This window comes from Orbicella faveolata, unplaced genomic scaffold (genome assembly GCF_042242905.1).
Source record: "Orbicella faveolata isolate gen_17 unplaced genomic scaffold, um_ofav_v1 contig_2, whole genome shotgun sequence".
NCBI lineage: Eukaryota > Metazoa > Cnidaria > Anthozoa > Scleractinia > Merulinidae > Orbicella > Orbicella faveolata.
In genome coordinates, this window is record NW_028301547.1 from 24,568,372 (window position 1) to 24,583,532 (window position 15,161).

General features: G+C 39.0%; 3 protein-coding genes and 1 pseudogene across 3 annotated transcripts; all 4 read right to left on the reverse strand.

The window, feature by feature from the left end:
* Positions 1–258: 258 nt before the first annotated feature.
* Positions 259–2,173, reverse strand: LOC110060238 (melanopsin-like; annotated as a pseudogene).
* A 3,076-nt stretch (positions 2,174–5,249) lies between these two features.
* Positions 5,250–6,172, reverse strand: LOC149112574 (trace amine-associated receptor 365-like). Its single transcript, XM_089289004.1, has one exon. The coding sequence runs from the start codon at positions 6,151–6,153 to the stop codon at positions 5,260–5,262; it is 894 nt and encodes a 297-aa protein (XP_089145130.1). The 5' UTR covers positions 6,154–6,172; the 3' UTR covers positions 5,250–5,259.
* A 3,219-nt stretch (positions 6,173–9,391) lies between these two features.
* LOC110060244 (melanocyte-stimulating hormone receptor-like) lies at positions 9,392–10,330 on the reverse strand. Its single transcript, XM_020766997.2, has one exon. The coding sequence runs from the start codon at positions 10,328–10,330 to the stop codon at positions 9,434–9,436; it is 897 nt and encodes a 298-aa protein (XP_020622656.2). The 3' UTR covers positions 9,392–9,433.
* A 2,325-nt stretch (positions 10,331–12,655) lies between these two features.
* On the reverse strand, positions 12,656–14,725 carry LOC110060231 (melanocyte-stimulating hormone receptor-like). Its single transcript, XM_020766978.2, has one exon. It carries the CDS (start codon positions 14,474–14,476, stop codon positions 13,565–13,567), a length of 912 nt encoding a protein of 303 aa, XP_020622637.2. The 5' UTR covers positions 14,477–14,725; the 3' UTR covers positions 12,656–13,564.
* Positions 14,726–15,161: the final 436 nt, after the last annotated feature.

Genomic DNA, 15,161 nt, shown 5'->3' on the forward strand with positions numbered 1-15,161 from the left:
GCCTCAAATCATTTTGAAATAAAAAATGTTCATGTGTACCGGCTTGGAATTTTTGCAGGTCGCTGTTTTCTGATCAGCCTTATTGTTCCTGTTTATTCTTTTTTAATCTTTTGACATATGTTCCTTTGAGAGAAAGTCCCCAATCTCTTATCTTATTATCTTTAGTGGTCTCTCAAGATGATATAATATAGCTTTTCATCCCGTCATATTTTTATTGTTGCAGTACAAACCCGAAGAAGACAATTTGAAAGCTTCTCAGTTTAATTACGAGTAATTTTATTATTCTCATGGTATTTCACAATTTCACAGAAAAGGTACATAAATTATTTTCTCAGCTCTTCTCAGCCTAACTGTCATAAATGGTCTTAAAACTGAGAGCCAATACATATATGTATATAAGACATAAATATGATACTTCGAAAGTAACCAATTTCCCAAACATCATCACAAACCTCTAGATCTTAAGCATTTCTGATGCTAAATTTGTAACATAATTCGAATTCGTTTCCTCGGTTTTGAGTAAACAACACTTCGTATATCACCGGGCTTAATTCTGTTTACAATATAGCTTTTCATAACAGTGATAGTGTTGCGGATCAGCTACGAAAACGCATCAGAGCGCTAGCCCTGTGCCTTTTACCATGCTATTAAAAAATACAAAAAATGTATTTAAATGCAAATTTCAATGTGCATCAGTGTGCAAATTTCAGTTGTCGTTCTCGTTATGAACATATATTTAGTCAACTACCCGCGGGCATTGTCAGCAATAACAAATATCAGTGAAAATCAATGTTAGTAACAGATAACAAATTTTTTTGTGTGATTCGTTTCCAGTTTTGAAATCCAATTTAACAATTTCCTGAAAAGCTTCATCTCAATTTCCACCCGTGGTATTGATAACAACAGGACATTACTGATCAATTTTTACTCACTCTTACAGGCAAACTTAGTGAGCGTTAAAAGTACTTCATTTCTAATTTCTTTTAGCGCCAACAGTACAAGAAAGGGTTAAAAGCAGAATTCGCGAATAACACGGTCATCGTGTAACTCAGTGCCAGGATTTTAGTTGAATTTACTTTTGTAGTTTGTATGACAAAAAACATGGCCAAGTATGGCACATAGCAAACAAGCATTAACGCATAAACGCAAAACATATTGGTGACAGATCTTTTGTATACTAACAATGTCCGTGAACCCACGTTATTTTCCCCGTTTGGTGTAATTTCCCCGCCATTCCGTCTTGAAACTGTCTTTTTTCGGAGTTGGCAAAGAGTTACCCAGAGTGTTATATAGGACACTGAACAAATCAACAAACATACACTGATCACGGTGATATTAAACACTTGGTAAGTTTCCAAATTCCAAATCCAGTTGAACACCCACAGACCCGTAAGCGCCCAGATGGTCAATAAGACTTTTATTACCCTCCTCAGCGATACTGTTGTTTGATATTTGGCTCTAAGAAGAAGGGCAAGAACTCGGTCAATGGCGATGGCTGTCACGGTCAGAAAAGAAACGGCGGAGAACACGTTTGCGGACAAATGAAATCCAATCCCTCCTACACAGTAGAGCAGGTGATTGTTCTTAAGTTCTGCTGTTTTGTAAAGAACGTAAAATGGTTGAACAATAAGCCCAACGCCAAAATCAGAGGCAGCCAGACTGTAGAGCAGTGCTCTTGATGGAGGGCGAAGCGCCGCAGATTTCCGAATGGCGTGAAGAATCATCCCGTTCCCAAGAATGGCTGCGATTGCTAGGATGGCATTTAGCGTACAGTTGACGATGTACTCAGTGGTCGGTGGCCCAGCGTGGAAGATCTGAAACCGATCGAGATAATAGCAAGATTCTGGCTGAACACTCAAATTTTTTTCGCTCGTAATGTTCACTGAAATCGTTTCCATTATATAGCTCAAAGTAATCGTCACTGAGCGACGTTTGATCGATTATATTTACTGCCTGATGCGTCAACTAGCGCTTCGAGCTTCGATATGATGTGAAACCGGGCAGCTGTACAATAGTTAAGTTTTTATCTTGTCAAAACGTCGTTGTTCTTCCGATGAGCATTGTCCTTATTTGACCACCTCAAATTTTCAAATTACCTGATTAACATAATACTGAAAAAAGCTATTCTATCAAGCCGTTCCCATAACGCCTAGCTAAGAAAGGTGTTGAATAGTACGTGGGTAAATTTATCGCCTTAATTGAACAATGCCCTCCCACTTCCAAATTACAACCACCTAGCACGTTAGTTAAGGGCATTGTGGTCTTGCTGAGATCGTAAAATTTCGGTCATACACTTAACCAATGGAGAATACAATGAAATGTCTTTAGCCAAAAGTAGTACGCATTCAAATATACGGAAATGCATTTTTTTCAGCTTAAATGTTCATGGATAGACAAAATTTATTGCGTAAAACTAAAGGTTTTAATTTTATTCAAAAGGTTAAACACAAATTATTTAAATTATTATATTGTCATCTAGAAGAAAACATAAAATCATTTAACAATAACATGTGATTTCCAAATAGCTCTGTAGGTTTGCGTGTACCCTTCCCAACCGCGAACTTTCATCTACATCTTATATAAATTTCGTAATCTACAAATCCATTATTCAAAAGGTTAAAAGCAAATTATTTAAATTATTATATTGTCATCTAGAAGAAAACGTAAAATCATTTAACGATATGTAATTTCGGTATTATGTAATATTTCTTCATCTTTTCCCGCAATCAGTTTCCTACTTCGTAGCAATAAAGCTTCTTTTATAGACCTTACAACATTAAAATGGCCATTAAGATAAGAAAAATGGCTCGTATAAAACGTCTAATGACCCTAGCTATCTGACGTTTAATAGCTGACTACAAACAAATATATGTAAAGCGTTGTCGTTTTATTCTTTCGGCTTGTCTGAGAAAGACAGAAAAAAAAAATTTGGTCTTCTTTTTGCCCCATTTTTATGTCAGTCACTTTCGCACCTTAGTCTCCAACAGAATTTCTAAAGCACGTGATTTCCAAATAGTTCTGTAGGTTTGCGTGTACCCTTCCCAACCGCGAACTTTCATTTACATCCTGTATGCATTTCGTTATTTACAAAGTGATAAACCCATCCCATCGCCGCATATCTCATTATATCCTCGTGATCTCGTTATGCTGCAATAGTGACAATTCCAAATACAAATCCGGGTTCCGAACTGCCTCATCAGTAAAAAAAAATAGGGAGACGTGCACGTAAATTTCTAGATGATTCGTTCTCGGAAAGCTAGGTATTACTATTTACAACTTGTCAATGTCAGGAAAAGCAAGTTCAAACAATATAATGCATTGGGTATAATTCCTCAAGTGACATTTTACATGTTTGCTGACGCAATGCAGTAATTTATTCACTTTAAGTCTGGCACGTTTTAATTTGGTTCTGAGAAAAACGAAAAGCTTTGACGATAAAGGCAGTTTTTATTGATAAGTTCAGTTCATTGTGAAACGCATAAGAACTATTCTAGCAAATTACCAAAGAAAAGATACGACTGGAAAAAAAAATTAAACTATTTGTATGTGATTTTTCGAGCCTGATAAAATTTAGTTCGTGCTGGGCAAATGAAAACTCAAATTTGTACCGTCGGGGACGTCGGCGTCCGTCGGCCTAAGCTCCGGCCTGATGGACCACTTGGCCCGTATACAGACTTTACCTTTTTTAACTCCAGACTGGAATAAGACCATAACTCTATTCAGGGTGAACTTTTGTTTGGTCTTCTCGGACCGGGAAAGGGAAAGGCTTTTCCTGTAACTCCGATGTTATTAAAACTCAGTAACAATGAAGGAAATTTGGCTAATATATAGCATGTCCAAAAGTGTTTCCCTTGAAGGTTCAAACATTATTAAAATGATGGCGACATAAAACTGAGAAATGATCTTTTTAGTTCCGCACAGCCGCCATCTTAGATTCGCCATCCCGTTATTTATTCATTTATTTATTTCATTTTATTTATCATTGTCATTGCTTTCTCCAAAAGCACCCAGGCATATCAAGACGTGCAACAAGATTACAATTTTTACTTCATTTATTCAGGCTCACACACAAACAACACACAAATTGCGCTGAAAACAATTACATCTCCAGAGATATATTACATCCTGTTTCATGATCAAAATCACCAAAATTGTCGAGGTGAAAATCGTTAAATAGGTTAAAGTTTGCCTGAAAAAAATTAAAAGTGCTGCAAATTAAAACCAAGACAATTCAAAATTTATTAACATGCCTTTCAAAATACGGTTGCGATGATAACATCAAATGGCTTGAACAATGAAATGTGTGAAATTCTACAGGGACTAACTCCTGTTTGATTTAGAGAGATGTTCGTCTTATAGAGGTGTCGGTTCTGAGTTCCTCGATAAGGCTAAGTATAATCTGATTGGTCTTTCAGTCGATGATAACAAAAAAAGTCAAATGTAAGGTTTCAGAAAACATATATTTTAGTGGGATTTACTTCAAACGTCCGATCGTAAAGTGGCGCCAAGCAATGACAGTCATTTGGGGTACACTGATATACTTAAATTATCTCTACATTCAGTCATAATGAAGAAAAGTGTAAAGTGTGACTTAAAAAACACCTTCAAATTAAAACCATTTTGGGTTATAATTAAGACGCCGACCACACTAACGCATTTTTAAAAGTATTCGCTTTCGTCCCAACCAAAACGAAGAAAAATATTTCGCCCGCACTAGCATTTTCGTCTGCTTTTCATCTCTCCGCAATAACAATGGCGGATCTCGAGGAGGCCCGCCCCTCCACCCCCCCCCCCCCCTCTTATTTTTGAGTGAAAAAAGAAGAAATGACAAGCAAAACAAAACCGCCCTCTCCCCCCACCCCTCCCCTCAGCTCAGGTCTGGATCCGCCACGGAATAATACGTTTTCATTCAAAAAGTATACTTTTTATGTGTTTTCGCCTAACGTCCACACTAAAACGCTAATGAAAGAGATAGTATATGTCGATTTTTCGACACAAAAGTCTTCGTATACACCTGCCCACACTAGAAACGGAGCGTCTACAAAACGATGCGTTTTCAAAAGACTGCACTTCATTGTCGATAGTTTCTGTTTTCATTAGCGTTTTCCGGCATTTCAGTGCAGACGATAGTGAAAACACGTCAAACAGGGTGAAAGAACGATACAACCTCTACTGACAAATCTTCTGTTTTGTGTTTCTCAGTTCAAAATTCTTTGCGAAATCTCCAAGTCGGGGTGGAATAATCTGCCAGTGAAAGATTCAACGTGCAAAACACTTCAAGGCAATAACCACTGGACGCCTGATTTCTCCCATTCGCCAACAGTAAACAAGTGGGTTTAACAGAGAGTTGAGATAAACAAACGCAGACGTCATGTTCCATGCCAACATCGTACTTGAACTTTTACCCATTACCATGGTAACTATAGCAACAATAAAGTACGGAAGATAGCAGGCAAGCAGAAGGCAAAAGATTAAAATCATGGTGTTTACTGAATTTTTGTATTGCCCAAAACGGAATAGATTTCCGCCATGTTGCTGGGTAACTGAGCATTGTTTTTGGATTTGGCGCTGATGGCGACGCAATCCAGTAGTTACATTAATGTACGAAATCGATGAAATCACAATACAAGTTAAAATTACCACAGCGGCTATCAAGTTAGCAATTTTTGTGCTTATCAGCCACGAAAAAGGCCAAATCAGTCCAAATAACCAAAACGCAGTTAGAAGTAACACAATCCGCTTGAAGGTCACGATTTGATGATACCTCAATCTCATGTTAAACGCATAAAATCTGTCCAAAGAGATTGCAGTCATTGTCAAAAAAGACACCGATCCTAAGCAATAGGCTGCAATGGTGTAGGGACCTTGAATGGCACAGAATGCCTCGATGTTATCGAATGCCGCGGCAAAAGAATACCCTGCAAAAGATGGATAAACAAAGATTCCAATCCCAAGATCCGAGAAAGCCAAACCACACAGCAACGCTTTGGTCGGGGTGTGTAAATTTTGGCATTTTCGAAGAGCGCGCAGAATAAGAATGTTTGCAAAGATCGTGCAGATTGCCAATATGGAACTTGAAATGCCAAGAAATGTAAACAATGATATACTTGTGCTTTTTTCATGTGAAAAAGAGAACCTCTGATGACAGGACATTTTTGGGAGCCAAGATCGTTTGTCCTTAGCACCTATTAATCAGAGTGGACGCAGTCCGCTTGTCATTTTAACTACTGCCATTTGATACATTTATTATTTAGGGCTATATTTACGGTTTCTTTAGAACTTGGTTACAGCTGCAACTGCATGAAGCAATTAAATATTCCGAAGTGACAAAACAATAGCACAAAATCAATATTATTTTTTTCACATTTTGCAGGTATTGAAGGGAAATTTTCTGATACGTAACGTGTGCATGACACCTTTTTGCAGGAAAACCATCCAGTGTAATAACAAGCAGTTCATCTGTACATATCTAAAAGAGGCAACTGAGAAAGCTGAATGAGGTTTACACATACATTTTAAATTGATTCATAATAGTAAACTCCAAGAAAAACATGTCGACTTGTTTCTTGCACCGTGCAAAATATGTCGATCTCAGTCCAAATTTGTAAAGATAAGAATTTCGGTAACTTGAATTAAATATCTTACCTCCAAGTTAGCTGGCTTTCTAGTAGGGTGCAGGAAAAAAAAATTGTGTGATTTCTGGAGGCAAATTGTGCGAGAAAATTAAGACTTTGATTGTGCGGGGAATTTTGCGGGATTATTGACGAACCAATGTTCTTGCCAAGTCCTAAGGAAAATCTGCATTGACAATAGTTTAGCCAAATTTATTTCACTAGTTGTACAAATATACTTAGCAGTCTTAGCAATCGCCAATTCTTTTAGGAAACTGTCTGACTGCTAAAGAAAATCATGTTGCGTGACACGAACTGGACGAGTGGCCAAGGAGTTTATCATGGTTCGTTTTGGCTCTCTCGAAAGAGATTATTCGCTCTCCAGAGGAGTTATAACTCTTGAAAAGGGTTTAAGATAGCAACACGGCAAAGATGTTCAGCCGCACAATTCACTCGGATCGCCGCGACCAGTAAACGAACTTCGTGCAATTTCTGCTAGCATGTACAATGTAATCACCATAAGTTGTAAAAAGACCTGGAAAATTCTTTGCAAACAAGTTCTCCATAACTGCGCAGTCAGCTGGGGCGTCGATAAAACCGGAACACGGAACATCCCGGAACATCGAATAATTATAATAATTATGAGAAAAATATGTAAAATAAAATGTTCAAAACTTAAATTAAACAAAAATAAACTGGTATCAGCTCGGAATACAAAAAATAAAACAGAGACATAACAAAAAAGGAAGGAAATAAAAAAAAGAAAGAGAGAAAAATGAAAATGACTGCAATGACTGATTAGAGGACTAATCCATTCCTTCCGTCCCTTATTCCCAGATTTCGTTCTCCATTGAAAACCAAGATGGTGGCATTCGAACTCAAAATATGGGTACACAACTGTCATGTCTTTATTCAATTCGTTACGTCAATTTAAAGATATGCGTATACACCAGGATATACACGATTTCTCACGAAGAAATAGGTTCTCTCTGAGATAGAAATAGAAACTCTTCGGCATCGAGTTTCTTGTCTAAACTAGTTCGGGCTGCTCGAACGCTGATGATTTATTAATAATAACTTGTTTGTTACTCGGGCTTCCGGAAAGGCCGAGTCTGCACTTGATAGGTCAGGCCGGTGGGTCATAGTGCCAAGCGTTCCTAGCGAAAAGCGCGAAAACTGGGGATGATCTAAGTGCAACATGAAGACGGAACAGTGACAAAAGTATGGCTACTGACTTAACAAGCAACTATATGATGCGCAGACGAACACCTCAGATGTTGAAGAAATCAGGGATCAACAAAGGAAACGCAATGAATTACCTGGCATTCATCGTCCGAGTCGTCCATCATTGTGTTGAAAAACAAAGTGCTGTAAAACCACGTGACGCAATTGGCGGGAAAAAAGAGGAGCCTGCACTCATTGTGGTCAGCAGTTGAATGAATACTCGGCGCTCGCTACTCCTCCCCTACCGATTCCGTACCCCCCAAAATATCTATTCATATTTCGAGCTGATACCAGCTTATTTTTTTGTTGTTTTATTTTTGAAAATTTAATGTTACATATTTTCCTCATAATTATTATAATTATTCGATTTTCCGGGATGTTCCATGTTCCTGGTTTTATCGACGGCCAGACAGCTGTGCTTGATTCTTGAAGCAAAATATTTTGAGCTTACAACTTGCGATTGGATTCAGGAGGATACTCACGAAGCAACTTGAATAGTAACTATCTAAGCGGAACTCTCTGATTCTTTTATTTGTTTTTACTGTGTGCAATACGCGTGCTCGTAAAGTACGGTATTTTGACCCAATATGGTCTAAGCTCTTGTAAGCGACCACCTAGGCTTGACATTTTGGATGGTCGCTTACGGGAGGTTCGACTATATTTGAAACTTAGCTAATTCTAGGCGTGACGGTTACGAAAAACTGTCCGGACACCTGAAAGAGAATTCCGCGATCAGTAGTCTGAAGAAGAGCGACTTGCTATGAATTTTAGGCTCTACATAGTTCTCATCAAAAGAGATTTGCTAAAGCAAAGACATGCAAAAATCACTGAAAGATTTGATTCTCGACATTGCGAAGTCATCATAGCGCCATTATCACGAGAAGATAAGGATAAGAAAGCGAATATTTAAGTAGACTAGAGCTTAAAATTTATTAACGCCGTTAACAGACCAGTGAAACGGAGTTTTGTACCTTAATCGGCCAAATTCATGAGATATTGCTGCCTAAAGCAATGATACGACTTCCGCGCTCAATGTCGCTAGCGTAAAAATCCAGAAAATATATGAAAAACTCTTTAACTATTAGATTATAAACTCAGAATTGCGTGACAATTAACGAAGACGCAGCCTGATTCAACTTTCACACATATCCGTAGAAATCGTCAGCCTTATAATCAAATTCAGTTTTAGTACAAATCTACTATTCTAAATCTTCTTCACAGATACTTAGAAAACGCAAAGAGACGGCCGTCACAGTTGCTTAAACAACCGTATATGTACACTGCCGGGTTGTCCACTACCTACAACAGAATAGATAGTGCATAGCGTAACCAATGCGGAGAGAACGGCATTGGTGATCGAACGCTAGTAGATTTATACTAATTTATATTACAACCGTACTTGTTTTTTTCAGCCAATGGTAACGTTAAGTTTACTTAATCGGGCTACCAGTTGTACAGATCAAACTCTTTTGGACAGGAATAAATAATTCTGGGGTGCAAATAGAGCAGGGTCTGAGATGGAAAGCGTTTATGGGACCCAGCGTAGGGCACCCTACCTTGGCCCACCACTGGTGCCCATAAGATCATGGACCAAATGTTCAGCACGAAACACACTGCAGAGTAATCGCTACTTCGCGTCTAATCTCTCTCATTCTCCAACTGCACACAAGGGGGTTCAGCAGGGAATTTGATTTAATTATCGCAGAAGTGATGTTTAACGCCAACATCGAATAGGAATTTGGCTCTGACATGGTAAATGGCAAAACAGCAAAAAAAGGAAGATAGCAGGCAATTAGAAGGCAAAATACCATTATCATGGTCTTTAGTGTCTGTTTGTATTGATTGATGCTAAAATGACTTCCACCATGATGCTGTAGCTCTGGAATTGTCTGTTGTTCTTGGATTCGACGCTGATGTCGACGTATTCCAATTGTTATTTTGAAGTACGATATCGAAGTTGTAACAACGCAACAGAAAATTAGCAAAGCCGCCACGATCATGGCTATTTTCTCGTTTAGCAGCCACGAAAAAGGCCAGATAAATCCAAATATCCAACACGCAGCCAATAGAAATACAGCCCTCTCGAAGGTAACGAGCTGATGGTATCTCAATCTCGTGGTAAAAGCATAAAATCTATCCAAAGATAGCACTGTCATAGTGAAAAAAGACACAGATGCCAAACAGTACCCTGCAATGGTGTAAGGTCCTCGAATGGCACAGAATGCTTCAATATCGTCAAGTACCGCCGCAAAACAGTACGTTGCAAATAACGGGTAAACAATGATGCCGACTCCAAGATCTGAGAAGGCCAAGCTGCAAAATAGCACTTTAGTTGGAGCGTGTAAGGTTTGGCATTTACGAAGTGCGTGCAGAATTAGCAAGTTCCCAAATACTGTAAAGACTGCAAAAACAATGCTTGAAATGCCTAGAACTGTATACGCAGCAATGGTCGTAGAGGTTTCACGAAACTGGGAGAACCTTTCGTGACAATTCATTCTTGTCAACCGGGTCGACCTCACCTGCACGGTAATCGCGTTTTCATCGGTGAAAAGCCCATTCCTGACCTTTGCCTTTGAGACTGAATTGGTCTTGATTATGTAAACCTGTCAGCAGCTGCGAGGGCAAGGAAATTGAACAAGAATTACGACTAAAAGTCGATACTGTCATTGTGACATTACAAGTGTCTACGTCCCTGGTAGCTTCACCTAATAATTTTACTAGTCTCACCACTAGCTTTTTTTTTAGTTTCACTTAATCAGTTTATAAACCGGCAGAACGAGTTCTCCAACTTGTCATAGTTATAAAGCAACACAAAACAAAACTTCATAAAAAGATATTTTCACCTTCGACTTGGCTTGGAACGACTTTGATGCTTCTAATTGACCTTTTTTAGACAAATTATCTTTCTACAAAAGACATAAATCACGAACGATTTTTGCTCTAAGGACTAAAAGTGTTTTACGGAAAATTGCGTGAAAGCAGCAGGGTAATTTTTTAACATACTGTTTTTAGTGCTTTTGCTAGCCGAATTTAATTGGATTGCAAATGTTTTTTCAGACTGCGTGCGGAAATTGGCCGAGAGTAATTAAATCTTTTCATTGAGAGGGTTCCTTATTTGCAAGACAATAAAAGCATCGAAGAATCAAGAGAAGATTTGACTTCTTACATCACGAAAATCCCCCACTTTGGGGGGCATTTGGTACATTCGAAATAGCCTTGCTTTCCGAGATAATTTTAAAAATCGATAAAAAGACATATCCCTGGGCTACCTTCGCATCGGTGTAATATTTTTTCCAGTGCCATCTTACCACATTTGAATATGAATTGTTAAACTATTACAAAACACCTGCCCCTTTAAGGTGAGATTCAAGAAAAGGTAAATTGAAAAAAGGTACCATTGAAAATTATCATTGCAATTGTTTCCGGATTATTTTACTTATTTGTACAACTGGGACCAGTACTATAGGTTGCGAATTACGAACAGTCACAAATTGCGTTGCACAATGTGCAAAAACCTGAAATAATGACCGTAATATCTACACTGAGAATAGGTGGCAAGATCTTTGCTCCTCCTTTTAATGTTTCACTGACTATAGTAGGGCGTGTCTAATGAAATGTCAAGTTGTCAACCAAAACACGCAATGTGAGGAGTTTCGGCATAGATGACTTCCTGGCTGAGGTCATCCAATTATTTTGCCGAGTAGTTTGTCGTGAGGTTGAGTTAAATTTGCCTATCTCTACCTCAGGGTCGGATTTAGTGGAGAATGGATCGGGCGTCTAACCACCCCAGTTATGAAAAAGCAAAAATAAAAAATTGAAATAAATATAGTAGAAATGAAGGGAAACACTGTGGACAGTTACCTCAATGTTATTTCTAATTGTGGTATTGTTAGTATTTCTGGTGTAACAGTTTTAAATTAGTTTCCAATTCTCAAATTGAACCATTTTTGGGGCATGCCCATTAATTCCACAGCCCAAAGGTACCATCCACCCACAATCCGCCCTTACTACCTGCTAGAAATTTTTTTCAGGGAACTTACTGGGGTGTGGGAAAAGTTCAGACATGTTTCTCCTGGGATGATGATAACAAATGTAGCTTTAACAACAACTGGTAAATCGCTTTAGAAATGTTTATCTGTTGTTTATTACAAAATTAATTTTCTTATTCGAATGGATATATTTTTTCAAATTGCACTCTCTCATTGCTATTTCTTCTCTTCACTCAATATCAAGCCAAGAATTCATTAGCTTTCCTTTTGTGATTGTTACGCGGTTTAACGACGTAGAAATCCAACATTTCGATCCAGTCTAGATGTTTTTTAAATGAATTCTATAAGTTTAATCTAATTTAACCTAAATTACAGTTAATGTAATTTGGTATGTGGCGACCAATACAGCGGGATTGAAGGGGCCAATTTACCCTTCCTCCATGCCTAATACTAATACATTCTCTATTAATAATAATCACCCCGTACGATTACAGTCTTACAAAATTCCAAACAGCCCGTTTCTCGACTGAAGGTCCCGAAAAGTTTTCGAATCCGGAAAGCCGCAACAAAATCTCAAACCTTATGATTACAGAGCTGTTTTATTCACACATTCTCAATATCAACAGAGGTTCCCTTCACACAAGAACTTTCAGGCGTGTACACCTGTCGGTTTTTAGGTACAGAGAAACTAAAAATGGCTTTATGGGCCCGAAAAGCTTCCGGGGTTTTAGAGAAAAGGGCCCCAGGCGCCATGTGTGGGTTAAGTTTGTTGTTGGTTCTCGTCTTGCTCTGAGGGTCTTTCTCCCGATACTGTGGTTTTCTTCTCCCCCCCCCCCTGAAAAACCAACATTTCCAAATTTCGATTCGACCAGGATAGAGGACCCGCATGAAAACCAGGTAAGACTGATGTGGCTTCCTCTCTAAATACTAATGAAGAGATTTAGCCAAGCCTAAAAGCGGAACTCCTGGGCGGGGTTGTTCAAAGCCCGATTAAGCTAACCCAAGATAAGCGAGAATTTTCATTTGAGTTTTGTAACTTCGAAATTCGCGGTGAAGTTTTCTGTATAGTGTTTGAATAATCTAAAAATACACTAAACAAAAGAACTGAAAAACATTTGTCTACAAGAAAAATTTATACTTCGGTTAACTTTTAATCATTGGTTAGCATTAACCGGCTTCCGAACAAGTTACAACAAGTTAACCTGACATGAGCCCGCAGTCCAATCGAAAACCAGCACTTGGTTAGCTGTGAGCTTCAAAAATCCACGTGACCTCGATGAGCTCTAAACTTGAGCCCGCAATATGGTCATGTAATACTGGTCAGCGGTAACCTTTTTTGACAGGTGTCAATTGACCATAACGGTGGATGTCCAATATCAAAGAAGGACGTTATAAACCAAGGCTGAATGTCTCTTTTAACCAGTTAGCTGGAGTATGGCCGCCGTCTTGGGCAACTCCGTCGTCGCCGCGGTCGTGCGTACGCCGTCCACGAGCAATACAGCTAGCCATGATAACCATGAGAAAATCAGTTCATGGGTTTCCTTTTCTTTCCTATATGAGTATGGGGCTCCGCTTGGTGGCCCTTCGGGCCGCCGGAGCTCCGCTATGATTTATTTTTCTTTATTATTATTTTTAAGCTTGCACTCGGCATGTTTTGACTTCTTTGTTCAAAATTTGATACAACCGATATTTTTTGCGAGCTATTGAGAAACGGAAAAGCTTTCATGATCAAATCACACCTTAACAACGCATAAATCTAACAAAGCACGAAAGAGACGTGAGCACTTGACGCCTGATTTCCCTCATTCTCAGGCAATACGCAAGCGGGTTCAACAAAGACTTGAAATAAATAAACGCCTTGGTGATGTTCAACGCCAGCATTTTGTTCGAGTTTGCCCCTATTCCCATGGTAGCAGCTGCAGCAATAAAGAATGGAAGATAACACGCAATCTGAAGCCAAAATAACAAAATCATGGTGTTCAGCGACCTTTTGTATCGACCAATACGGAGGAGACTTCCGCCATGATGCTGTGATGCCGAGGTTGCCTTTAGTTCCTGGATTTGTCGCTGATGGCGACGTATCCCAATAATTACTTTGATGTAACATATCGATGTTATCACAATGCAAAAAAAAATGAGTACAGCACCCAGAATGCGGGTACCCGTTTCGCTGAGTAGCCATAAGAAAGGCATAGTAAAGCCGACGATCCAACACCCGCCCATTGCAAGCACGACCCTTTTGAAGGTAACAATCCGGTGGTACCTTAACCTCAAAGTAAATGCGTAATATTTGTCCAAAGAGATTGCCGTCATTGTATACAAAGACACCGATCCCATGATATAAGCTGCAATTACGTACGGATCAAGAACAGCACAGAATGCTCGGATGTTGTTGAGTACCACAGCAAACCAGTGAGCCGCAAACAGCGGGTATACAACGATTCCCACTCCCAGATCTGAGAAGGCCAAGTTGCACAGTAACGCTTTGGTTGGGGCGTGCAACGTCTGACATTTACGTATCGCGCACAAAATAAGCAAATTCCCAACGACTGTTAAGAGTGCCAGTACAACACTTGAAATGCCTAGAAACGTATACATCGCAACAGCGGTAGATGTTTCACGAAACTGCGGAAATATTACATAACAAAACATTTCTCAGTTTTAACGAGGTCGATTGCAGTCTGGCACCTGGCTGTACAATTGTGTTAACGTGGTGTCATCGCTTTGTAGTTCAACAATCGCAATCGCCTCCGTAAAATCCTGTTTTGTGTAAACTTATAGTTCCAGCTGCACAATAAATTTGAACAAAGATTTCAATTCATGTCCAGCATTTCGATGTCTCATGAATATCAATTATATTAGTGGCAGCAGTAAGATGAAATTCTGAAGCTTTACCTCTAGTTCATGCCACAACTGAAAATAAAGATTAATTCACGGAAAATTTATATTTATGATCTTTATATCAGTCGCCAAGGAGTTCCAGAATTAGAAAACCAACTAGCAAGGGCAATGAGAGAGCGTAGACTCTAATACACCTCAACGAGTGAAAAATAAAACAAAATTGTAGCAAAGCAATTTGCAAGGTGTGTGTTGTTTACTTTATTGATATTGAGATCTCTTTCGAGCCACGATTTTGAACATGCTAAAGTAAATAAAAATGACTTGAGAAAAAAGGAATTGAAGTGTCTGCTTACAGAGGGAGGAGAATTACTTATAAGCTCAATCACTCAGACGCATCAAAATCAGATCACGTTTTTTACACAACCTGATCTGAGTCAATGCGAAAGGTCCTGACTGTACTGTTCAACTCTGTCTCCGCAAGGGCGGGACTCGACCA